General features: G+C 44.1%; 1 protein-coding gene across 1 annotated transcript in view; it reads left to right on the top strand.

Annotated features, from left to right (window-relative positions):
• Nucleotides 1-25,339, top strand: part of LOC141106791 (uncharacterized) — a 61,433-nt gene extending 36,094 nt beyond the window's left edge. Inside the window, 4 exon segments of the mRNA XM_073597719.1 lie at nucleotides 9,408-10,177; nucleotides 22,148-23,070; nucleotides 23,072-23,159; nucleotides 23,162-25,339. Of these exon segments, the coding sequence (XP_073453820.1) occupies nucleotides 9,408-10,177; nucleotides 22,148-23,070; nucleotides 23,072-23,159; nucleotides 23,162-23,262 (1,882 nt within the window). The 3' untranslated portion in view covers nucleotides 23,263-25,339.
• The last annotated feature ends 544 nt before the right edge of the window (nucleotides 25,340-25,883 follow it).

The following is a 25,883-nucleotide window of genomic DNA, read 5'->3' as shown; positions in this document are numbered from 1 at the left end:
AGGGCAGCTATTGGCTATGAACTTCCTTGTTTTAGTCCGGTCGTACGTCATCACGTAGGAATCCGTCGGACTTTGGTTGATCGTGTGTAGGCAAGTCCGTTCATTCGGAAAGTCCGTCGGAAAGTCCGTCAGACCTAGTCCGTCGAAAAGTCCACCCGTGTGTACGCGGCATTAGTGTAGCTACACAGATAATTTGTTCTAAGAGGGGGTAGGGGATTGAGTGGGGGAAAAGATTTGTGCTGGGAGGGGCGAGCATGAAGATTAATGCTGGATTTTTTTGAAAGGGGGGGGTTGGGAGAAGGAGTCTTTGCCTAAATGGGGATAGTGGGGGGGAATTTTGTACTCTTGACCCCTACACTGTGCGTTACACACCCCTGACTCCTGCACTCATTTTATTTTGTACTCCTGACGTCTCTGTGCTGGACATTCTATAGATAGGCAACTCCTATCCTCATATTGATTAGTGGTTTCAAATTAATAATAACTACTGCAGTAGGGAACAGACACAAAAGATACGCATCTTTCCAAATTGTTCTACTTTATTATGACACAATTAAAGGTTTTTATAAACATGATTACGTAGGTATCACATTAATATTACAATTGTACGTTTATGGTAACAAGGGGCGTAACATAGGCAGGCTAATTCTAATCAGGACTCGAAAGAATGCAAACATGTACTGAAAACATTATTAGTGCCGTGTGCACAGTGAGGGCAGTGTGCAATACATACAAAATAGAATACAATTATATACAGAACTTACAAATTTCCATTACAGTCTCCTCTACTTGTGCCTATACCCTCTTGCCTCTATTCGGAGACCAGAAATTAGTCATAACAGTTTTGGCGAGCCAGCCTGACTCCTCTCTACCGGGAAAAGGGGCCACCACCCTGCAGGAGAAATGAGCAGTGTGTAGAGAGGGCGGGTCATTGTGTACAGGTGTAGAAATGAATTGGGTGTATAGTACTTCCTGAGTTTGGTTTATTTGTCCCATCTAATCAGATAATTAATTCATGCCCAATATGTAGCATACTTTAACCACACTGACTTTTTCCCATGGTGCACTTTGGTCTTGTTCTCTCTCTGAGATGTCCTTCATTCCCAAGTTCTAAAGTTGGGAGGTTTGTGATGTCATGTAGCTGAATGGCTTGTATACATTTTTAACCCTCTCGAGCTCAGCAGTGGGTGGTGCCCAACGACTCAGTTGAACCCTTTACCAATGCGGCCTTCAGGGTTCCACCCCTGGAGGGGGGGGGAGGGGCGGGGTAGAGTTGCCACCTCATCCCTTTAAACCCGAACACATATTAATTACACAGGTTCTGTGGCTGATTAGGTGGTAATTAAACTCACTTGTTGCCTTATCTGCATTTAATTAGCCTCAGAACCTGTGTAATTCATATGTGTTAGGGTTTAAAGGGATGAGGTGGCAACCCTAGGGGGGGGCCCGCCATTAGCTCTTTTCCATCTGGAAGCCCCTTAAGGTAGCCTAACCTGGCTTGACCAGGATCTCATGGCATATTGGTTCTGCATCTCCTGCTAGGGACCCCACATTTACAAAGTGCACAGGAAAGTTTCAGTGTAAGTTCCTGTTCCTTAGAAATAATGCAATGTCCAGACTGATGCATATCATTTGTATTTTTTACTGAATAATTCAAAGAAACAAGGTTCAGTACATTCGGCCACTCCCCAGGCAGTGACACAATATCTTGGTAACACAGCACAAACAGTTACACTTAAGTCTTCAGAAAGAGACCTGTGCCTTGGCCTACTGGGATAAAGTCCAGGTATCCCCTAGCATGATGTATTCCCCCGTCTTACCCTCACCCTAGTGTCTTTCTCAGCTTCTGGATGGTGAGGTGACCATATAAAAAGTCCATCTCATTTCTGTCATGATCACTTAAAGTGGTTGTAAACCCACTTTGAAAAAAAACTAAAAAACTAACACCTGCAAGACAAAAGCATAATGAGCTAGTATGCATAGTAATACCGTAATACTCAGATCAAAGCCCTCGCTGCGGTGGCTGTATACAGCACCGGCCGGCAAAATCACTCCTGGGGGTTACTTCCAGGTATCGCGGGCTCCGGCGCTGTGATTGACTGGAGCCGCCATAACGTCACTTCCGCGCATGTGCGCGGGAGCCGCCTGTAACAGCACACTCACTGAAGCAACAGCACATACGTGCCATTGCTTCAGTTTGCTTCTGTGCGCATGTTCCGATGACATGCAGGGGACAGGGGATATCTCCTAAACCATGCAGGTTTAGGAGATATCCTGGGTAGCTACAGGTAAGCCTTATTATAGGCTTACCTGTAGTAAAAAGTGGTCTGTAAGGGTGCACAACCACTTTAAGTGCTCCTGCTCCCTATTCCAGCAGCCCGGTGTTGGCTGTTGCATCCTCCCTGTCTGTGTTCACCTGTTGGTGATTGATCAGGGTATATCAGTCACCTGATATAAGCAAACTGAACACTATATCCCTTGCTTGTGATAGAGACAGACTTACCTGCATTGTTCTAGATCAAGCCTCAGGTTAGTCTGCCTTGTTTGTTGTTGGATCTCCTGTGTATGACCCGGATTGGATACTGGACTATCCCCTGAACTCAGCCTGCCTTTACCCAGGAACAGATACTGGATTATCCCCTGAACTCAGCCTGCCTTATTACCTGAACTGTCTTTGAACCACGCTACTGGCTGCTAACTGCAAGTACCTGTTTGCTTTGCTCAGTTCGCCTCTGCCCTGGCATAGTATCCAGACACTATAGCATCGTGTATAAGTCCTGGGGGCAACCAAGTACCGGTAGGCCTGCTTGTCTTAAGGGAAAGGGGGCTGCTATAGGTGAAGCACACAGTAGCCAGCTATAGTGTCTGACCACCTGTGTTGGGGTAGACAAGACGCATTCCTCAATATAATGTCATGTTCCCAACAAACGAGGAGGAGATACTGTACACCATATGAAGGGCCATCTCCATTCCTCAATATAATGTCATGTTCCCAACAACTGAGGAGGAAATACTGTACACCATATTAAGGGCCATCTCCATTCCTCAATATAATGTCATGTTCCCAACAAATGAGGTGGAGATACTGTACACCATATGAAAGGTCCATCTCTATTCCTCAATATAATGTCATGTTCCCAACAAATGAGGTGGAGATACTGTACACCATATGAAAGGTCCATCTCCATTCCTCAATATAATGTCATGTTCCCAACAAATGAGGAGGAGATACTGTACACCATATGAAAGGTCGATCTCCATTCCTCAATATAACGTCATGTTCCCAACAAATGAGGTGGAGATACTGTACACCATATGAAAGGTCCATCTCCATTCCTCAATATAACATCATATTCCCAACAAATGAGGTGGAGATACTGTACACCATATGAAAGGTTCATCTCCATTCCTCAATATAACGTCATGTTCCCAACAAATGAGGAGGAGATACTGTACACCATATGAAAGGTTCATCTCCATTCCTCAATATAACGTCATGTTCCCAACAAATGAGGAGGAGATACTGTACACCATATGAAAGGTCCATCTCCATTCCTCAATATAACGTCATGTTCCCAACAAATGAGGAGGAGATACTGTACACCATATGAAAAGTCCATCTCCATTCCTCAATTGACTGTCATGTTCCCAACAAATGAGGAGATACTATACAGTGTGTACACCATATGAAAGGTCCATCTGCATTCCTCAATGTCACAATATGTTCCAGACAAATAGGGTGGAGATACTGAGCTCAGCCTTGGTGCTTCCTTAGCTCTTCTGCTCCTCCCTGGAGTCAGGGACAAAGCAACTAACTTCAGGACGGTGAATGGGAAGAGATTGGGTAACATCATTTTGGGTACCAACATTTTTCACTATTTTGTGGGCACATGCAGTTTTTATGCCTAACACATTTTGATATCTTTTTTTACTCGACACAACTTCATCTTTTTATTTTGTACACAAAAAAGACTAGAGATTATATTGCGTGTGCACTAAAATTCATTTTTGTGCATTTTTTCTTGAAAATGTAGATTTATAAAAAGTCATGATACATTGCAACATCCACTATTGTATTCTAGAGGATCTCTGCTTTCAGAAAACATAATAGTCTGGGGGAATTAAATATATGGTATTTCTAGTCAAAGATGCAGATTTTAAAATGTGTGAGCAAAATAAAAAAAATGCTGTGCTGCAGGTGGCTGCAGAGGGCGTAAAAATAGGTCTAACGTATTTATTATTGATTCAGTATAATGTGCATGTGTTATAATGTATGAAATATAACCGAAGAATGAGCTACAGGGCAGAGGGCAAAATAATAACACACAACATGGGATGCAGTTAATAAAATCACCACAAGATGGTAATATCACTTACTCCGCGTGCTCAGACAGGAAGTGATGTAAAAAAGAACAGGAAGTGATGGAAAGTAGGAACAGGAAATGATGTATGACAAAGAAATGGCATTTTATAAGGTAAAGACAGGAAGTTTTGGAAGAGAGAGAAATACGAGTAGTGAAGAGACATCGTTGGATTACACCGAGGAGGTAATAAGATATTATTTTATATTTACATCCAGTAACCCCCCCCGTCATGTCCATCCTCTTCCTCCATAGTCACCGTGATGTCTACTGGGGTTTCAAATAAAGATACATCCTAAATATAGAACCATTTATCCTACTGTCCATCCTCTGGTTTATAGACCGGATACATCCTAAATATAGAACCATTTATCCTACTGTCCATCCAGAGCCTCTGGTTTATAGACCAGATACATCCTAAATATAGAGCCATTTATCCAACTGTCCATCCAAAGCCTCTGGTTTATAGACCAGATACATCCTAAATATAGAGCCATTTATCCAACTGTCCATCCAGAGCCTCTGGTTTATAGACCAGATACATCCTAATTATAGAGCCATTTATCCAACTGTCCATCCAGAGCCTCTGGTTTATAGACCAGATACATCCTAAATATAGAACCATTTATCCAACTGTCCATCCAGAGCCTCTGGTTTATCACACGACCACATAGATAAGGATAAATTAGGACCACAGTCAAGTGAATGAAAGGATATTACGAAAATTCTAGATGAATGCTCTGCATGCTTCTATACACTCTTACATGTTTCTATATTTCGGGAATTTTGGAATTCTTGCAATAAGTGTTCTCACTGTCCAACTGCATCGGAGTAATCCTTCTCTGGTCAATCCCGACTCTAATCAAAATGCAAACAAATATATCTGCTTACAGCATACACTAATGGACATATAGTGCCAATATAGGGCAGAAACAGTTGGATGGTTTTAAACCTGACCAGGTAGGTGAGGAACACAGACCTGACTGGAGAGGTGAGGAGGTTTCCGGGAATATACATAGTGATAATTTATTTGTGCACAGGATTAATGAAGTAATGAAGAGGACATCTGAGCAGTTGAAAAACGGCTGCCAATCTCATGATCCATCTTTAGAAGGACACCAGGTTCTCTACAAGGGCGTCATGATGGACAATCAGCCGCCCCTCACATCACCGGGTAAGAGGAGACTTTATTGTAAAGGAGAGAGCAGTACGGAGGGTCCACCTAGATCCCCCATCATCTGATAAACACATAGAAACAGTGTATTCAGTCAGTGTGTGTGTTTCCTACAGATGGATCCAGTAATGGGAACCCACCAGAGAGATGTCCCCATCCTCTGTATTCCCGGGATTCTACACAGGAAGATCACACCATCCCTCACTATTCTCAAGTAGGTAGGAGTGAGCATGTAGCCCTAAATTATAGTGTACACTATGTAATCTATTTCTAGTTATTGATGTGTTCTGTCATCTTTGGAGTTTAGGGTGAAGAATTGAAAGACTTCAAAAATGAGGTGAAAGAAGAAGAGATGTTGGTGAGTGAAGTTCAGCAGTCTATGGTGGAGAGAGGTCCTCTGTATTCCCAGGATTCCACCCATGAAGATCACAATTATAAAGATAATGATCAGGTAGATGGGACTGGCCAAAAAGAATTTAAAAATAATTCTATGAGAAGACATTCTTCTTTGTAATCTCTTGTTCCTTTTTCTAAATACATTCTGTCATCTTTGGGGTTTAGGATGAAGATTTGAAAGACATCAAAGTTGAAGTTAAAGGAGAAGAAGAAGAGATGTTGGTGAGTGGAGACCATCAGTTTATGGAGGAGAGAGGTCCTCTGTATTCCCGGCATTCCACCCAGGAAGTTCACACCTATAAAGACTATAATCAGGTAGATGGGACCAGGGAAAAAAAAATTAAAATAATTCTATGAGTGGACATCCCTCTATGTAATCATTTATAGTTAGCAGTAGTTCCTGATTTTATATTTTATCATCTCTGGAATTTAGAATGAAGAACGGAAAGACATCAAATTTGAGGTTAAAGAGGAAGAAGAAGAGAGGTTGGTGAGTGGAGATCAGCAGTCTATGGAGGAGGGGGAGATGATTATGGAAATTAAACAGGAGGAATCTTCTCTACATATGGACACAAGTAAGTAATATACACTAAATGAAGAAACAACTTCACATTTTTTTATTTTATTTCTATGATCTCTGGATTTAAAAGGCGATCCTGTAACCAAACATTCTACATAGTTCTTTCTAAAAATATCAGTTGTGTATTTGTGTATTTAGAAACACATCCAGTCATATTAAAAAAATTATATACTAAGTCAGGTGTAGACCAAGTTACTGCCGAAGAGTATTACATTATTTTACAGCTCTTACAGAAGAAAACCCTTACAGAGTAAACAGAGGTAAAGCTTTTTATGTAACCCAGGGTTTCTCAACCAGGGTTCCCTGGAACTTCAGGATTTTTCCAGAGGTTGCTAGGGGTTCCTTGAGCAATGAGAAAGTTCTGCCTCTCAGATAAGTTCCCACTGACACCATTGAACGTTTTAGCTATCTGTAAGGAGGTCATTCTTCTCAGTGACCACAAGTGTAAGGAGAATTCTTCCTCAACCAGCGTTCCATGGAACCTTAGGGTTCCTGCAGAGGTTGCTAGGGGTTCCTTGAGCAATGAGCAATTTCTGCCTCTCAGATAAGTTCCCACAGACACCACTGATCTTTTTAGCTATCTGGAAGGCGCCAATGCTTCCCAATGATGACAAGTGCAAGGAACATTCTTGCTCAACCAGGGTTCCATGGAACCTAAGCTTCCTCCAGAGGTTGCTAGCAGTTCGATGAGCAATTTCTACCTCTCAGAGAAGTTCCCACTGACACCATTGAACTTTTTAGCTATCTGTAAGGAAGTCATTCTTCTCAGTGACCACAAGTGTAAGGAGAATTCTTCCTCAACCAGCGTTCCATGGAACTTTAGGGTTCCTGCAGAGGTTGCTAGGGGTTCCTTGAGCAATTTCTGCCTAACAGATAAGTTCCCACTGACACCACTGATCTTTTTAGCTATCTGGAAGGTGCCAATGATGACAAGTGCAAGGAACATTCTTGCTCAACCAGGCTCCATGGAACCTAAGCTTCCTCCACAGTAGGGTTTCTCAACCAGGGTTCCATTAAAACCTAGGGTTCCTCCAGAGGTTGCTAGTAGTTCCATGAGCAATTTCTACCTCTCAGAGAAGTTCCCGTTGACACCATTGAACTTTTTAGCTATCTGTAAGGAGGTCATTCTTCTCAGTGACCACAAGTGTAAGGAGAATTCTTCTTCAACCAGGGTTCCATGGGACGTTAGGGTTCCTCCATAGGTTGCTAAGGGTTCCTTGAGCAATAAGCAATTTATGCCTCTCAGATAAGTTCCCACTGACACCGCTGTTTTTTTTAGCTATATGTAAGAGGGTAATTCTTCCCAATGACCACAAGTGTAAGGAGCGCCAGGATTCCATGGAATGCTAGGGTTCCTTCAGAGGTTGCTAGGGGTTCCTTGAGCAATGAGCAATTTCTTCCTCTAAGATAAGTTACCACTGATACTTTTAGCTATCTGTAAGGGGGTAATTCTTCCAAATGACCACAAGTGTAAGGAGCATTCTGCCGACTGGCCATCACACTAATGTATCATGAGTTGTAGATATAGCAATGTTTAGCAGGGGTTCCCTGAGACTGGAAAGTTATTTCAAGGGTTCCTCTATGTTGGAAAGGTTGAGAAAGGCTGATTTAACAATACACTGAATATTATGTGCAGCCCTTGGGGGATGCCAGCAGCCACTCTTGAAGACTCTTGTATCTAGTGCCTTCTGTACACCACATGAATAGTACATCTCCGTTCTTTGGTATGTTGTCATATTTCCAAGAAATGTAACAGAGGAAGGTCCATCTCCATTCTCATAGCTCCAGTGTCATCAATAGCAATGCGCTGAACTGCCATGGGTTTGGTTTGGTTGGGGCTCGCCAAGCTTCAAAGAAGTTTATATGCCAACCTCGAACTGCATTAAAGTGATATTGAAGGCTGAGTTTTTTTTTTTGCTTTTTAAATAACAAACATGTTATTCTTATCTGCTATGTACAGTGGTTTTGCACAGAGCAGCCCACATCCTCCCTAGCTCGGCCCTGCTCCCTCTCTCTCATCACTGGCTCAAGGGCCTCTTCCACACAACCCTGGCCCGGTGTTTGTGGGGGTCCAAGTTCAGGGGGCTTATTGGAATATGGAAGCCCCATAATAAGTACCTAACGTTCAGACTGAACACTGCGCTCTTTCCTGGTGTGGTTTGGGTGCATAGCATTCTTTATCTGGTTTGTATTTGTAGTTTGGTGTTATGATTGCACCCAATTCTATGTCGGAGCTCCTCCAACCTTCTTAGCACCGGACCAACATATATGACTTCTGAATGTAAGACTGGAACCATTTTTCTTGCTTTCTTACAGATGGACTTTTTCTTCAGAATTCCTCGGAGGGAGATCCAATTTTATTTCCAGATTTCAAGGCAGAAGATGATGACATCACACAATGTTCTCCAGGAGAAGATCCCATTACTCCAATTATGCATCTCAGACCTTACCATCTGGAGGGATCAATGGATCCTTCTAATCCTGAGGAATCTCCTGATCATTTCCATACTATGACTTCAGATGTCCATCTAAGATCAATGGATCCTTCTAATCCTGAGGCACCTTCTGATAAATCCCATACTATGACTTCAGATGTCCATCTAAGATCAATGGATCCTTCTAATCCTGAGGAACCTTCTGAGAAATCCCATACTATGACTTCAGATGTCCATCTAAGATCAATGGATCCTTCTTTTTCTGAGGGATCTTCTAAACATTTCCATACTATGACTTCAGATACCCAACCGAAATCTCACAATGTGGATCAATCCACACATCCATCCAATCCCAAGGAGCCTTCTTTCTGTGGTGGAAGTCAAACAGGAGAGAGTTTGTTGGCATCTCTAGATTGTGAGAAACCTTCCACTAATAACAAAGCACCACCTACACAGGGGAGAAGTCACACGGGTGAGCGTCCTTTTCCATGCTCAGAGTGCGGGAAATGTTTCACTGACATAGGAACACTTCATAGACACCAGAAAATTCACACGGGTGAGCGTCCTTTTTCATGTTCAGAGTGCGGGAAAAGTTTCACTCAGAAAGCAAACCTTGTTAAGCACCAGAGAATCCACACGGGTGAGCGTCCTTTTTCTTGTTCAGAGTGTGGGAAGTGTTTCACCATGAAACAATACCTCCTTGAACACCAGAAAAAAATTCACACAGGTGAGCGTCCTTTTTCGTGTTCAGAGTGCGGGAAATGTTTCACTACCAATCAATACCTTCTTATACACCAGAGAACTCACACAGGTGAGCGTCCCTTCTCATGTTCAGAGTGCGGGAAAAGTTTCACTCTGAAACAAAAGCTTCTTGTACACCAGAGAATTCACACGGGCGAACGTCCTTATTCTTGTTCGGAGTGCGGCAACTGTTTCACTTCGAAAAGAGACTTTGTTCATCACCAGAGAATTCACACGGGCGAACGCCCTTTTTCATGTTCAGAGTGCGGGAAAAGCTTCACTTTAAAGCAAAAACTTCTTGTACACCAGAGAACCCACACAGTTGAGCGGGCTTTTTCATGCTCGGAGTGCGGGAAATGTTTCACTACAAAAAGATACCTTGTTCAACACCAGAGAGTTCACGGGGGTGAGCGTCCTTTTTCGTGTTCGGAGTGTGGGAAATGTTTCACTGTGAAAATAAGCCTTCTTAGACACCAGAGATGTCACCTCGGTGATCAACTTTCTCATGTTCAGAGTGTGGGAAATGCTTTACAGTCCAAGGAAATGTAATTGGGTATTAAAGAATTTGCACAAGGATTCAGAAAATGATTATTTAAAGGAGTACATCCCGGCAAAAGTTTATATTTTATTTACAGGTGAAGTCTGTCAAGTTGGGGCTTCTACTGGCTTCTTCCTTTTCTTGGAGACTCCATCTGCTGAAAGTCCTGGCTCTCTTTCTGGTCAAGTTGAGTTGTCCCCATTCCTCTTTTTCCATTCTCCCCAATAACCAAATCCAGGAAGATGAGTGGGAGTCCCCCATTAAGGTCCATCATATATACCGACCCTGACCTGAAGAGATGAATGCATACCATGAGATTTTTATTACCCACCAACCTCTGATCCTCCTCCTTCACCCGGAGAAAGGAGATGAGCTTCGTGTTCAGTCCAAACTCAAGTTTAGAGCTTACGGTGTGGAAGGGTGGTTTCTGGGGAAGCAGCAGGTGCTTGCACCCGTCATGTCCTTAGCAACCACTGACATCACCTGACTTATTCAATTACATGATCGGGGATTCTCAGGCCACGTAAGCAAAGAGGTGGGGATAGGTGGTGACATCATTGTCTAAATATGGCCATGTGGCAATGATGTCACCACTGTTGTTGTCCCTTTACTTGTATTGTTCCTGAAGGGCCTGACATGAATTATAGAGGAACCCCACTCTGATTTTTCCCCCTTCTAGCACGTAAGAGGTTCTCCCATCACATTAGAGGTCCTCCTACTTGTATTGTTCCTGAAGGGCCTGATATGAATTATAGAGGAACCCCACGCTGATTTTTCCAATCCTAGCACATAAGAGGTCCTCCTATCACATCATAGGTCCTCCTATCACATCAGAAGTCCCTTCCATTACATTAGAGATACTCCTATCACATCAGAGGTTCTACCATCAGAACAGAGGTCCTCCTATCACATCATAGGTCCTCCCATCAGATCAGAGGTCCTCCTATCACATCATAGGTCCTCCTATCACATCAGAGGTCCCTTCCATTACATTAGAGATACTCCTATCACATTAGAGGTTCTCACATCAGATCAGAGGTCCCCCTATCACATTATAGGTCCTCCTAGTCAGCACTGTTGTTGTCCCTTTACTTGTATTGTTCCTGAAGGGCCTGATATGAATTATAGAGGAACCCCACGCTGATTTTTCCAATCCTAGCACATAAGAGGTCCTCCTATCACATCATAGGTCCTCCTATCACATCAGAGGTCCTCCTATCACATCAGAGGTCCCTTCCATTACATTAGAGATACTCCTATCACATTAGAGGTTCTCCCATCAGAACAGAGGTCCTCCTATGACATCATAGGTCCTCCCATCAGATCAGAGGTCCTCCTATCACATCATAGGTCCTCCTATCACATCAGAGGTCCCTTCCATTACATTAGAGATACTCCTATCACATCAGAGGTTCTCCCATCAGATCAGAGGTCCCCCTATCACATTATAGGTCCTCCTAGTCACCACTGTTGTTGTCCCTTTACTTGTATTGTTCCTGAAGGGCCTGATATGAATTATAGAGGAACCCCACGCTGATTTTTCCCCTCCTAGCACATAAGAGGTTCTCCCATCACATTAGAGGTCCTCCTACTTGTATTGTTCCTGAAGGGCCTGATATGAATCATAGAGGAACCCCACGCTGATTTTTCCAATTCTAGCACATAAGAGGTCCTCCTATCACATCATAGGTCCTCCTATCACATCAGAGGTCCCTTCCATTACATTAGAGATACTCCTATCACATCAGAGGTTCTCCCATCAGATCAGAGGTCCTCCTATCACATTATAGGTCCTCCTAGCACATAAGAGGTCCTCCCATCACATCAGACATCCTAAAAACGGGAAGGGTTTGTGGGACTTTATATGAAGCATAACTGCGAAGTAAGTATGCAAAAACATGTTTAATGATTCCTTAGTAAATGATGTAACATTGGTAACAATAGATATCATCTTAATATTTTATATTTCATATATATACACACATATCTCAACATGATTCACAATTGTAGTGATAAACATATTGATATAGAATCCATTGTTCAGGTTAGATGTAAACATAAATGATCTTAAAATTGACAATAGTGAGGATAAAATTGTTGATAAAATGCACAGTCCTGGAGAATCTCAAACACATGAGTGCAAGGTGTAGCATATAACGGCTCTACGCGTTTGGTGGAGTTATTCACTCATCAGGAGCAATTTGAAGTAAAAGTATCTATAAAGAAATAAATTAATGCAAAAGGATCAGATAGTTGGAACGGGGGGGGGGGGGGGGGGGGGAGAAGGAAGAGGAGGGCCAAAAATTCCCCAATCGCTCTTACCTACAGGTAAGCTAAACCTTCAAGGAGGTAGTGCTGACAGCTGAGGGCGCCATGGGAACAAACATCCTCGGGAGCTGAGGCAGTAGTCTCCACGGCCACGTGGTGGCACAAACAGCAGGGAGTGCAACATCTAAAGGACTGTAGTCCCCAAAAGCAATTGTGTTGTATATACTGCATGATGATTCCAGAGGACTTCTGTGAAAAAATAACAATGTGTAAATATGTATGTGAACCTGCACAAAGGCAGATGGTAAGACTACAGGCCATGAGGGCATGTGATAGTGTGGAAAGGCTAGGTGGAGAGTACAACCACTTAGTGATAGAAGCCACATAGCTGACGAAGGCTAGTATGGTGAAGGAATTACCAAAAGAGCCCAGTGAAAAGGGTAAAAAAGCAAACAAGCAACCGATTAATACCTTAAACTTGAAAAGGAGTGCACAGTAACCAAGGTGCGTATGGCCTCAGGGTGAAAAGGAGGAGTGCTCCAGCAGCGTGCGCTATTTGTAGCAACAGACAGCCACGGTGTGCTGCCAATGTCACGCTGCATGATCAGGGGGGAGGCGGCGCCAATGTCCGAACAGCTGAGGGCATTCGGCAATTGACGCTCAAACCTCAACATCAGACGTCCTCCCATCATGTCAGAGGTCCTCCCATCACATCAGAGATCCCCCATCATATCAGTGGTCCTATCACTTCAGAGGTCCTCCTATCACATCAGAGGTCCTCCTATCACATCGGAGGTCCTTCTATCACATCGGAGGTCCTCCCATCACATCAGATGTCTTTCCATCACATCCGACATCCTCACATTGCATCAAAGGTCTTCCTATCACATCAGAGGTTCCCCCATCACATCAGAGGTTCCCCCACCACATCAGAGGTCCTTCTATCACATCAGAAGTTCCCCATCACATCAGAGGTTCCCCCATCACATCAGATGTACTCCTATCACATCAGTGGTCCTTCTATCACATCAGAGGTCTTCTTATCACATCGGAGGTCCTTCCATCACATCGGAGGTCCTCCCATCACTTCAGATGTCCTTCCATCACATCAGACATCCTCCCATTGCATCAGAGGTCCCCCATCACATCAGAGGTCCTCCTATCACATCAGAGGTCCCCCCATCACATCAGAGGTCCTCCTATCACATCAGAGGTTCCCCATCACATCAGAGGTTACCCCATCATATCAGAGGTCCTCCTATCACATCAGAGGTTCCCCCATCACATCAGAGGTTCCCCAATCACATCAGAGGTTCCCCCATCACACCAGATGTCCTCCTATCACATCAGAGGTTCCCCCATCACATCAGAGGTCCTCCTATCACATCAGAGGTTCCCCATCACATCAGAGGTTCCCCAATCACATCAGAGGTTCCCCCATCATATCATAGGTCTTCCTATCACATCAGAGGTTCCCCAATCACATCAGAGGTCCCCCCATCACACCAGAGGTCCTCCTATCACATCAGAGGTTCCCCATCACATCAGAGGTTACCCCATCATATCAGAGGTTCCCCATCACACCAGATGTCCTCCTATCACATCAGAGGTTCCCTCATCACATCAGAGGTCCTCCTATCACATCAGAGGTTCCCCATCACATCAGAGGTCCCCCAATCACATCAGAGGTTCCCCCATCATATCAGAGGTCCTCATATCACATCAGAGGTTCCCCATAACATCAGAGGTTCCCCAATCACATCAGAGGTCCCCCCATCACACCAGAGGTCCTCCTATCACATCAGAGGTTCCCCCCATCACATCAGAGGTTCCATAATCACATCAGAGGTTCCCCCATCACACCAGATGTCCTCCTATCACATCAGAGGTTCCCCCATCACATCAGAGGTCCTCCTATCACATCAGAGGTTCCCCAATCACATCAGAGGTTCCCCCATCATATCAGAGGTCCTCCTATCACATCAGAGGTTCCCCATAACATCAGAGGTTCCCCAATCACATCCAAGGTCCCCCCATCACATTAGATGTACTCCTATCACATCAGTGGTCCTTCTATCACATCAGAGATCTTCCTATCACATCGGAGGTCCTTCCATCACATCGGAGGTCCTCCCATCACATCAGATGTCTTTCCATCACATCAGACATCCTCCCATTGCATCAGAGGTCCCCCATCACATCAGAGGTCCTCCTATCACATCAGAGGTCCCCCATCACATCAGAGGTCCTCCTATCACATCAGAGGTTCCCCATCACATCAGAGGTTCCCCCATCATATCAGAGGTCCTCCTATCACATCAGAGGTTCCCCCCTCACATCAGATGTCCTCCTATCACATCAGAGGTTCCCCCATAACATCAGAGGTCCTCCTATCACATCAGAGGTTCCCCATCACATCAGAGGTTCCCCAATCACATCAGAGGTTCCCCCATCACACCAGATGTTCTCCTATCACATAAGAGGTTCCCCATCACATCAGAGGTTCCCCAATCACATCAGAGGTTCCCCATCACATCAGATGTCCCCCCATCATATCAGAGGTCCTCCTATCACATCAGAGGTTCCCCATAACATCAGAGGTTCCCCAATTACATCCGAGGTCCCCCCATCACATCAGAGGTCCTCCTATCATATCAGAGGTTCCCCCATCACATCAAAGATTCCCCCATCACATCAAAATCACCCCTAAAACATCAGAGGTCCCTCATCACTTTAGAGGACCCCACCTTCACATCAGAACACCTCCTTTACATCATAGTCCCCCCTTCACATCAGAGTATTCTCATAACATCAGAGGTTCCCCCATCACATCAAACAGGTGCCATAGAAAGTAATGTGGATGGTGGGAGGAGAACTGGGAGAGAACTTTGGAAACTCCAGAAGAGACCGGATGTGATAAGTTGTACATATCCTCTTATAGTACATCCATTCCTGGTGGTAGATTCTGCTGGCGGTGAAAGTGAAAGTTCCAATCTGTGGTATAAATCTGAGCTGTGATCATCTGGTCAGGGCTGAGGACTCAGATCTGGGCTCTACTCTATGCACTGAGCACTTACCGGAGACACAAGTACTGAATCCCCGGTGAGAAGAGGAAGTTTCATCTCTTTTCATAATAACAAGAAGATGGATCATCCATGAAATAGAGGAACCGTGCAAAGGAACATGACATACTGTATATGAATTAAATGAACCCTGTGTATATTGGTAATTAAATTACAGGATTGTCAACAATTCATATATTTATATAATTATATATAATTGCTATAAATATTTTTAGTTTCACATTTATAAATATTACAATTGTTTTTTTGTTTATTTTTTTGTATTGTCCATGAGCAGGGCCCTACTATTCCTTCTGTTTGGAACTGTGTTGTGATTTGACTGTCCACCTTTATATTGTAAAGCGCTGCGCAAACTGTTATCACTATATACATCCTGTATACTAATAATATTGTAACCTAATAGAAGAATGGACCACAGGGCAGAGGGCAAAACGATGGATTGTAACGTAGACTGCAGTATTCATATTTAACGCAAGGTGGTGATCTCATGTGCTGTCAGTGGAGCGCAGCGACAGGAAGTGATGTCAGGTACAGACAGGAAGTGATGTCAGGTACAGACAGGAAGTGATGTCAGAGTATAAATAGGAAGTATCAGGTGAGCGGTGAGTTGGGAGGAAGTAGAGAGGAGACATTGCTGGAACTGGAAGCAGAGGAGGTAATAAGATATTATTTTATATTAACACCCAGTAATCCCCCATCATGTCCGTCCTCTTCCTCCATAGTCACTGTGACGTCTTTTATCTCCAACAGACGATGATACATAAAATATGTATATATTATAAATGTTTATAAACTTTGTTTTCATAGTCCAGATACATTCTAATTGTTTTTTAGACCGGATACATCCTAAATATAGAACCATTTATCCAACTGTCCATTCAGAGCCTCTGGTTTATAGACCGGATACATCCTAAATATAGAACCATTTATCCAACTGTCCATCCAGAGCCTCTGGTTTATAGACCGGATACATCCTAAATATAGAACCATTTATCCAACTGTCCATCCAGAGCCTCTGGTTTATAGACCAGATACATCCTAAATATAGAACCATTTATCCAACTGTCCATCCAGAGCCTCTGGTTTATAGACCGGATACATCCTAAATATAGAACCATTTATCCAACTGTCCATCCAGAGCCTCTGGTTTATAGACCGGATACACCCTAAATATAGAACCATTTATTCAAATCACATGACATCACTCTTATCTATATTAATAAAACACAGACCTGATCAGAGAGGTGAGGGGGAGTCTGGGAATGTACTTAGTGATAATTTCATTGCACAGGATAAATGAAATAGTGAAGAGGACATCTAACTAACAGCTGCCAATCCCAAGAACCATCTTTAGAAAGACACAAGGATCTCTACAAGGACGTCATGATGGACAATCAGCCACCCCTCACATCACCGGGTAAGAGGAGACTTTATTGTAAAGGAAAGAGCAGTACGGAGGGTCCACCTAGATCCCCCATCATCTGATAAACACATAGAAACAATGTATTCAGTCAGTGTGTGTGTTTCCTACAGATGGATCTAGTAATGGGAACCCACCAGAGAGATGTCCCCGTCCTCTGTATTCCCGGGATTCCACACAGGAAGGTCACACCATCCCTCACCATTATCAGGTAGGTGAGACTGACCATGTAGACTTAACAATGCATTCTAAGCCATCAGACATTCTTCTATGTGATCTCTTGTTCCTTTTTTTAAAGTGTTTTCTATCATCTTTGGGGTTTAGGGTGAAAAGCTAAAAGACTTTAAAGTTGAGGTAAAAGAGGAAGAAGAAGAGACGTTGGTGAGTGGAGAGCAGCAGTCTATGGAGGAGGGTTGTCCTCTGTATTCCCGGGATTCCACCCAGGAACATCATAGCTATACAGAGAATGATCAAGTAGATGGAACTGGGCAAAAAGAACTTAGAATTAATTCTATGAGAGGACATTCTACTATGAAATCTCTTTGATACTAAAATGTTCTTTATCCTTGGGATGTAGTGTGAAGAACCGAAGGATATCACAGTTAAAGAGGAAGAAGAGGGGTTGGTGAGTGGAGATCAACAGTCTACTGAGGAGAGAGGTCCTCTGTATTATCGGGATTCCACCCGAGAAGATCACAATTATACAGAAAACGATGAGGTAGCTGGGACTGGCCAAAAATAACTCAAAAATAGTTCTTTAAGTAGACATTCTTTTTTATAATTTTTTGTTCCTTTTTTTATAATTGTATTCTATCATCTTTGGGGTTTAGGGTGAAGAACAGAAAGACCTCAAAGTTGAGGTTAAAGAAGAAGAGAGGTTGGTGAGTGGAGATCAGCAGTCTATGGAGGAGGGGGAGATGATTATGGAAAGTAAACAGGAGGAATCTTCGATACATATGGACACAAGTAAGTAATATACACTCATTTCAGAAACAATTCACATTTTTATTTTACTTCTATGATTTGTGGATTTAAAATTAGGATTGTATAGTTCTTCCTACAAATATCAATGCCATGTGTATTTGAGTATTTAGAAACACAGCCAGTGATATTTAAAAAAAATAATATGCTAAGTCAGGTGTAGATCAAGTTCCTGTGGAAGATTATTAAATATTTTTACAGCTCTTACGGAAGAGAACCCTTTCCATAAACGGAGGTAAATCTTTTTTATTTCATCGTACATTGAATATTATGTGTAGTCCTTTAGTGATGTCAGAGAATCCTATATCTAGTGCCTTATGTACATCATATGAACAGTACAACCCCCTTCTTCAGTATGTTGTCATGTGTTCAAGAAATGAGGAAGGTCCATCTCCATTCTTACAGTTCCAGCGTCATCAATAGTGATGAGCTGAACTTTCCTGGGTACGACGCAGCAGGGGCACAGCAAACTTCGAAGAAGTTCAGATGCCAAAGTATAATCAACGGGAGCCGAATCTGTCCTATCTGGGCTAATCGGCAAGGTGGTGTCAAAAAATACTATGTGGGGTGGGCACTGTCCTGAGGAACATGTACCAAGGCAAAAAAAAAAAATGAGGGGATGCCTTGTAAGGGGGGACCCCCTTGGACATGGGCCTCATCCCCCTCAGCCCTTGGCCGTTGGTTGTGGGGGTCTGCTTGAAGGGAGCTTATCGGAATCTGGAAGCCCCATTAAAAATAATAATGTTATCACCCTAACATGGCCGTGTGCCCATATTTAGGGCTCATTCCCCGCTGTTTTCTTAACAACTATTGGCAGCCGGGATAGTGGTGACATCATTGCCCAAATATGGCCATGTGGCTCCATTTCCTGCACACACCGCCATACACACCACACTCCTTTCCTGTACATATAGTCATGCACAGCGCTCTCCTTTCCTGTACTTACACTCTATACTTAAATGAATGCCCCCCACATAAAGCACATTCTACAGTGGCTTGCTGAACGCACAACTAAAAAAGATGTCCCAGGAACTCTATTTGAAGTGTTGGCAACTATGCACTTTGTGCATAACACACTCCTGAACCCTGCACTCTGTGCGTAACACACTCCTGAACCCTGCACTCTGTGCGTAACACACTCCTGAACCCTGCACTCTGTGCGTAACACACTCCTGAACCCTGCACTCTGTGCATAACACGCTCCTGAATCCTGCACTCTGTGCATAACACACTCCTGAATCCTGCACTCTGTACGCAACACACTCCTGAACCCTGCACACTGTACATAGCACACTCCTGAACCCTGCACTCTGCGCATAACACACTCCTGAACCCTGCACTCTGTACACAACACACTCCTGAACCCCGCACTCTGTGCGCAACACACTCCTGAACCCTGCACTTTGTGCGCAACACACTCCTGAACCCTGCACATTGTGCGTAACACACTCCTGAACCCTGCACTCTGTGCGTAACACACTCCTGAACCCTGCACTCTGCGCGTAACACACTCCTGAACCCTGCATGGAACACACTCCTGAACCCTGCACTCTGCGTGTAACACACTCCTGAACCCTACACTCCTGTGCATAAACACACCCCTGAACCCTGCACTCTGTGTGTAACACACATCCTGAACCCTGCACTCTGTGCGTAACACACTCCTGAACCCCGCACTCTGTACTTAACACACTCCTGAACCCTGCACTCTGTGTGTAACACACTCCTGAACCCTGCACTCTGTACACAACACACTCCTGAACCCCGCACTCTGTGCGCAACACACTCCTGAACCCTGCACTTTGTGCGCAACACACTCCTGAACCCTGCACTCTGTGCGTAACACACTCCTGAACCCCGCACTCTGTACTTAACACACTCCTGAACCCTGCACTCTGTACTTAACACACTCCCGAACCCTGCACTCTGTACACAACACACTCCTGAACCCCGCACTCTGTGCGCAACACACTCCTGAACCCTGCACTTTGTGCGCAACACACTCCTGAACCCTGCACATTGTGCGTAACACACTCCTGAGACCCTGCACTCTGTGCGTAACACACTCCTGAACCCTGCACTCTGCGCGTAACACACTCCTGAACCCTGCATGGAACACACTCCTGAACCCTGCACTCTGCGTGTAACACACTCCTGAACCCTACACTCTGTGCATAACACACCCCTGAACCCTGCACTCTGTATGTAACACACTCCTGAACCCTGCACTCTGTACTTAACACACTCCTAAACCCTGCACTCTGTGCGTAACACACTCCTGAACCCCGCACTCTGTACTTAACACACTCCTGAACCCTGCATACACATTCCTGAACCCTGCACTCTGTACTTAACACACTCCTGAACCCTGCACTCTGTGTGTAACACACTCCTGACCCCACACTCTGTACTTAACACACTCCTGAACCCTGCACTCTGTACTTAACACACTCCTGAACCCTGCACTCTGTACTTAACACACTCCTGAACCCTGCACTCTGTACTTAACACACTCCTGAACCCTGCACTCTGTACTTAACACACTCCTAAACCCTGCACTCTGTGCGTAACACACTCCTGAACCCCGCACTCTGTACTTAACACACTCCTGAACCCTGCACTCTGTACTTAACACACTCCTGAACCCTGCACTCTGTACTTAACACACTCCTGAACCCTGCACTCTGTACTTAACACACTCCTGAACCCTGCACTCTGTGTGTAACACACTCCTGAACCCTGCACTCTGTGTGTAACACACTCCTGAACCCTGCATGTAGCACACTGCTGAACCCTGCACTCCTGAACCCTGCACACTGTGCGTAACACACTCCTAAACCCTGTATTCTGTATGTAACATGTAACCTGTAGGTAAAATGAATATCTCCTAAAACCTACATGGTCTAGGAGATATTCACCTTGCATGCAGCGGCACATGCGCAGTGAAGGTCCTGTGTAGCCGGAACGGAGGACTCTCGCGTGCATGCCACTCACAGCGCCGGAGCCAGTGAACCCAGAAGAAACGGCGAGGCAACATGTCAGCCCCCTCAGCGTTGACCAGGTAGGGCTGCGGGAGCTTCGTTCTAAGGTAAGTATTTTATGTACTGTGCGATTTATACTAGCACATTATGCCATTGTCTTGCAGGTTTTTTTTTTTTTTTAGTGGTTTACTACCGATTTAACAATGCCCCTTTAAGACCCTCCCGCTGTTTGTGGAATCTGGCCGCGCCCACCATTTGATGCAATGTGCCCCCCCCCTGCAACAACCACCATCACTAGGGGCGTAGTTGAGTTCCTGCACTTATTCCTGCCCTTATTGCACCCAATGCCATACCAGAGCCCTGGGACACTTCTTAGTGGTGGACCAACATACAATATATGACTCCTGAATGTAAGACTAGAAAAATAATTTTTAATTTTTATTTACAAATTGTTTTCTTACAGATGGACGCTTTCTTCTGAAAACTTCAGAGGGAGATCCAATTTTATCGCCAGATTTAAAAGCAGAAGCTGATGAGATCACACAATGTTCTCCAGGAGAAGATCCCATTACTCCAACCGCACATCGCAGACCTTACCATCTGGAGGGATCAATGAATCCTAATCCTATGGAACCTTCTGATAAACCCCATACTATGACTTCAGATGTCCATCTAAGATCAATGGGTCCTTCTAATCCTGAGGAACCTTCTGATAAATCCCATACCATGACTTCAGATGTCCATCTAAGATCAATGGATCCTTCTAATCCCGAGGAACCTTCTAATAAATCCCATACTATGACTTCAGATGTCCATCTAAGATCAATGGGTCCTTCTAATCCCGAGGAACCTTCTAATAAATCCCATACTATGACTTCAGGTGTCCATCTAAGATCAATGGGTCCTTCTAATCCTGAGGAACCTTCTGAGAAATCCCATACTATGACTTCAGATGTCCATCTAAGATCAATGGGTCCTTCTAATCCTGAGGAACATTCTGATAAATCCCATACTATGACTTCAGATGTCCATCTGAGATCTCACAGTGCCAATCAATCAATACATCCATCCATGAAGTCTTCTTTATATGATGGAGATCATACAGGGGGGAGTTCCTCGCCATCTGCAGATTGTGAGAAATCTCTCACTTATAATAGAGCACCGCCTATACAGCAACAAAGTCCCTCGAGTGAACGTCCATTTTCATGTTCCGAGTGCGGGAAATGTTTTACTGACAAAGGAATACGTCATAGACACCAGAAAATACACACGGGTGAGCGTCCTTATTCATGTTCAGAGTGCGGGAAACGTTTCACTCAAAAAGGAGATCTTTCTAAACACCAGAGAATGCACACAGGTGAGCGTCCTTTTTCATGTTCGGAGTGCGGAAAATGTTTTCCCTATCAAAGAAGCCTTCTGCTACACCAGAAAACTCACGCAGATAGGCTTCGTTTTTCTTGTACAGAGTGCGGGAAATGTTTCCTTACGAAAGAATATCTTATTACACACCAGAGAATTCACACGGGTGAGCGTTCTTTCTCATGTTCAGAGTGCGGGAAATGTTTTGCTATGAAACAAAACCTTCTTAAACACCAGAGAGTTCACACGGGTGAGCGTCCTTTTTCCTGTTCAGAGTGCGGGAAATGTTTCACTATGAAACAATACCTTCTGGACCACCAGAGAGTTCACACGGGTGAGCGTCCCTTTTCTTGTTCGGAGTGCGGGAAATCTTTCACTGCAAAACAATACCTTCTTATACATCAGAAAATTCACACCGGTGAGCGTCCTTTCTCATGTTCAGAGTGCGGGAAAAGTTTCACTCTGAAACAAAAACTTCTTGTGCACCAGAGAACTCACACGGGCGAACGTCCTTATTCTTGTTCAGAGTGCGGAAAATGTTTCACTCAGAAAATATACTTTGTTCATCACCAGAGAATTCATACGGGGGAGCGTCCTTTTTCATGTCCGGAGTGCGGGAAAAGTTTCACTTTGAAGCAAAAGCTTCACGTACACCAGAGAATCCACACAGCTGAGCGTCCTTTCTCATGTTCGGAGTGCGGGAAATGTTTTGCTACAAAAAGATACCTTGTTCAGCACCAGAAACTTCACGCGGGGTGAGCGTCCTTTTTCATGTTCAGAGTGCGGGAAATGTTTCACTGTGAAAATAAGCCTTCTTAAACACCAGAGAAGTCACCTCGGTGAGCATCTTTCTCAGGTTCAGAGTGCGGGAAATGCGTTACAGACCAAGGAAATCTAATTGGGCATCAAAGAATTCACACAAGGATTCCCAAAATGATTATTTAAAGGGGTACATCCCGGGAAAAGGTATTTTTTATTTACAGGTGGAGTCTGTCAAGTTGAGTCTTCTACTGGCTTCTTCCTTTTCTTGGAGACTCCATCTGCTGAAAGTCCTGGCTCTCTTTCTGGCCAAGTTGAGTTGTCCCCATTCCTCTTTTTCCATTCTCCCCAATAACCAAATCCAGGAAGATGAGTGGGAGTCCCCCATTAAGGTCCATCATATATACCGACCCTGACCTGAAGAGATGAATGCATACCATGAGATTTTTATTACCCACCAACCTCTGATCCTCCTCCTTCACCCGGAGAAAGGAGATGAGCTTCGTGTTCAGTCCAAACTCAAGTTTAGAGCTTACGATGGTTTCTAAAGAAGCAGCAGATGCTTGCACCTGCTATGTCCTTAGCAACCAGTGATGTCATTTGCCTTGGGCGGTTGATTCTCAGGCCATGTAAGCCAAGGGGTTGGGATAGGTGGTGACATCATTGGCTAAATATGGCTACACGGCAAGGATGTCACCACTGATGTTGCCCCTTCACTTGTATTGTTCCTGAAGGGTCTGATATTATGGGGGAACCCCACGCTGATTTTTTTTTTCTGGGGATCCCTGATTAACAAGTTCAGAGCTTTCAGTGTGGAACAGTGGTTTCTGAGGAAGCAGCAGCTGCCATGTCCTTAGCAACCACTGTTGTCACGTGACTTACTCAATGACATGGGTGGGGATTCTCGGGCCACGTTAGCAGAGGGGTTGGGATAGGTGGTGACTGTGACGGGAGTCACTTTGGGCGGTGGGGATTCTCAGGCCACGTTAGCAGAGGGGTTGGGATAGGTGATGACTGTGACAGGAGTCACTTTGGGGGGGGGGGGGGGGGCATGGAACCCAGAATCCCTTGGAGAGGTTGGGAAACCCTTGTTTCAGCTCCCCATGCACCTCCTATGTCTAAGTCACCCTGAGTCTATTAGGGGCACAGGGTGACTGAGAAAATGATGGAACATTGTAAGAGTTTTGTAGACTGTTGCCATGCCTTCTGCAATCCCTGATTAATCAAAGCATTGCTTAGATATGGAATTTCATGGTCTTCAATGTAGGAGCCGATCCGTCTTCTACTGGGGGCTCCTGCTATTGTGTGAAGGTTTTCTGTGTTTATACTTATGATAATGTGTATTGTGTCTTCTGAGTTAGAAGATGGCAAGTCTGACCTGAAAGGTCAGACCTCTGAGTCACCTAGGCTGGTTAAATGACTAGTTAATTAGCTCATGTTAATTTATGTTTCTGGTTACAGTTTGTATTGTTAGGGTAATACAGTATGATCAGGAGGGAGGAACCTCCTTGTCAAGTGTATAAAAGCCTGTATTCTTGTTCAGATAAAGAGTTCCAGCTTTGCAGCCAAACAAGTCATGCCTAGTTCTTGGTTGTAATATGCGGCTATAATATCTAATAGTTATATTCAGACTGGAGAAGGAGGTATATAACGGAAGCACTCAAGCGGAGTGCAACGGGGTTCCGTTACAGTGACATCATTGGCTAAATATGGCTACATGGCAATGATGTCACCACTGTTCTTGCCCCTTCACTTGTATTGTTCCTCAAGGGCCTGATATAATGCTGATTGTTTTTTTTTGTTTGTTTTTTTTTTTTGTGGCGATTCCCCATTAATAAATTTAGAGCTTTCAGTGTGGAACAATGGTTTCTGTGGAAGCAGCAGGTGCTTGCACCCACCATGTCCTTAGCAACCACTGATGTCACTTGACTTATTCAATGATATGGCTGGGGATTCTTAGTCCACGTAAGCAAAGGGGTGGGGATAGGCAATGACATTATTGGCTAAATATGGCTACAGGGAAATGATGTCACCACTGCGACCACTGTTCTTGCCCCTTCACATGTATTGTTCCTGAAGGGCCTGATATACCGTGTTATGGGATATCACCATTAAGATCTCTATTAGACCCTTATCTAGGATAAGTGTCTGGTATAGATGAAGAGAATCCCCAGCCATGCAATTAAAGGTGCCTGGACTTTTGCACTTCATCACTCTTTTCTTTTTGCTTTACTGAAGATTCATAATTATCAATAAATGTAATACATTTTTTACTCCAATTTATACTAAATGTAATCTTTTTTGATTCAGTTTGTGGTCTGTTAATTTTTTTTTTATTTCACAAAATAAAAAAGAAAGCTTTTCACTTTACGATACTGTACTGAGTCCCTTTTTTTTTTGGCGGGGGTGGGGGGGGGGGGGGGGTTATAATCAAAATCCATATTTAGCCATTAAAGTGTCCCACTGAACAATTGGCTCAGAAACACAGACAGCAGGTTTCCCTCACCACAGCCGGGCAGTGACCCCCCCAGAACACAACGGAACATCTGATTTACATCGTTTTTAGTCTCTATAGAATGGTAATTTCATGATGAAGAATAATGGGCGGGTTATCAGACTGTAGCATGCAGTACAATCTATTTTTTTTATTATAGGACATAATTCTTACAATGAGGTCTAGAAAGGGGGGGAGGGGTCAGAACAGTGGCGGCTGGTGAAGTTTTAGGATGGGGGTGCGCCAGACCCCGGCCTTCCTTTTTGACCCATCCCACTTCTCATAAGCCCCATTCCTTATATAATCTTCCCAC

This window comes from Aquarana catesbeiana, linkage group LG08 (genome assembly GCF_042186555.1).
Source record: "Aquarana catesbeiana isolate 2022-GZ linkage group LG08, ASM4218655v1, whole genome shotgun sequence".
NCBI lineage: Eukaryota > Metazoa > Chordata > Amphibia > Anura > Ranidae > Aquarana > Aquarana catesbeiana.
The sequence above is the reverse complement of the archived record's forward strand: the minus strand, read 5'-3'. Positions and strand labels throughout refer to the sequence as shown.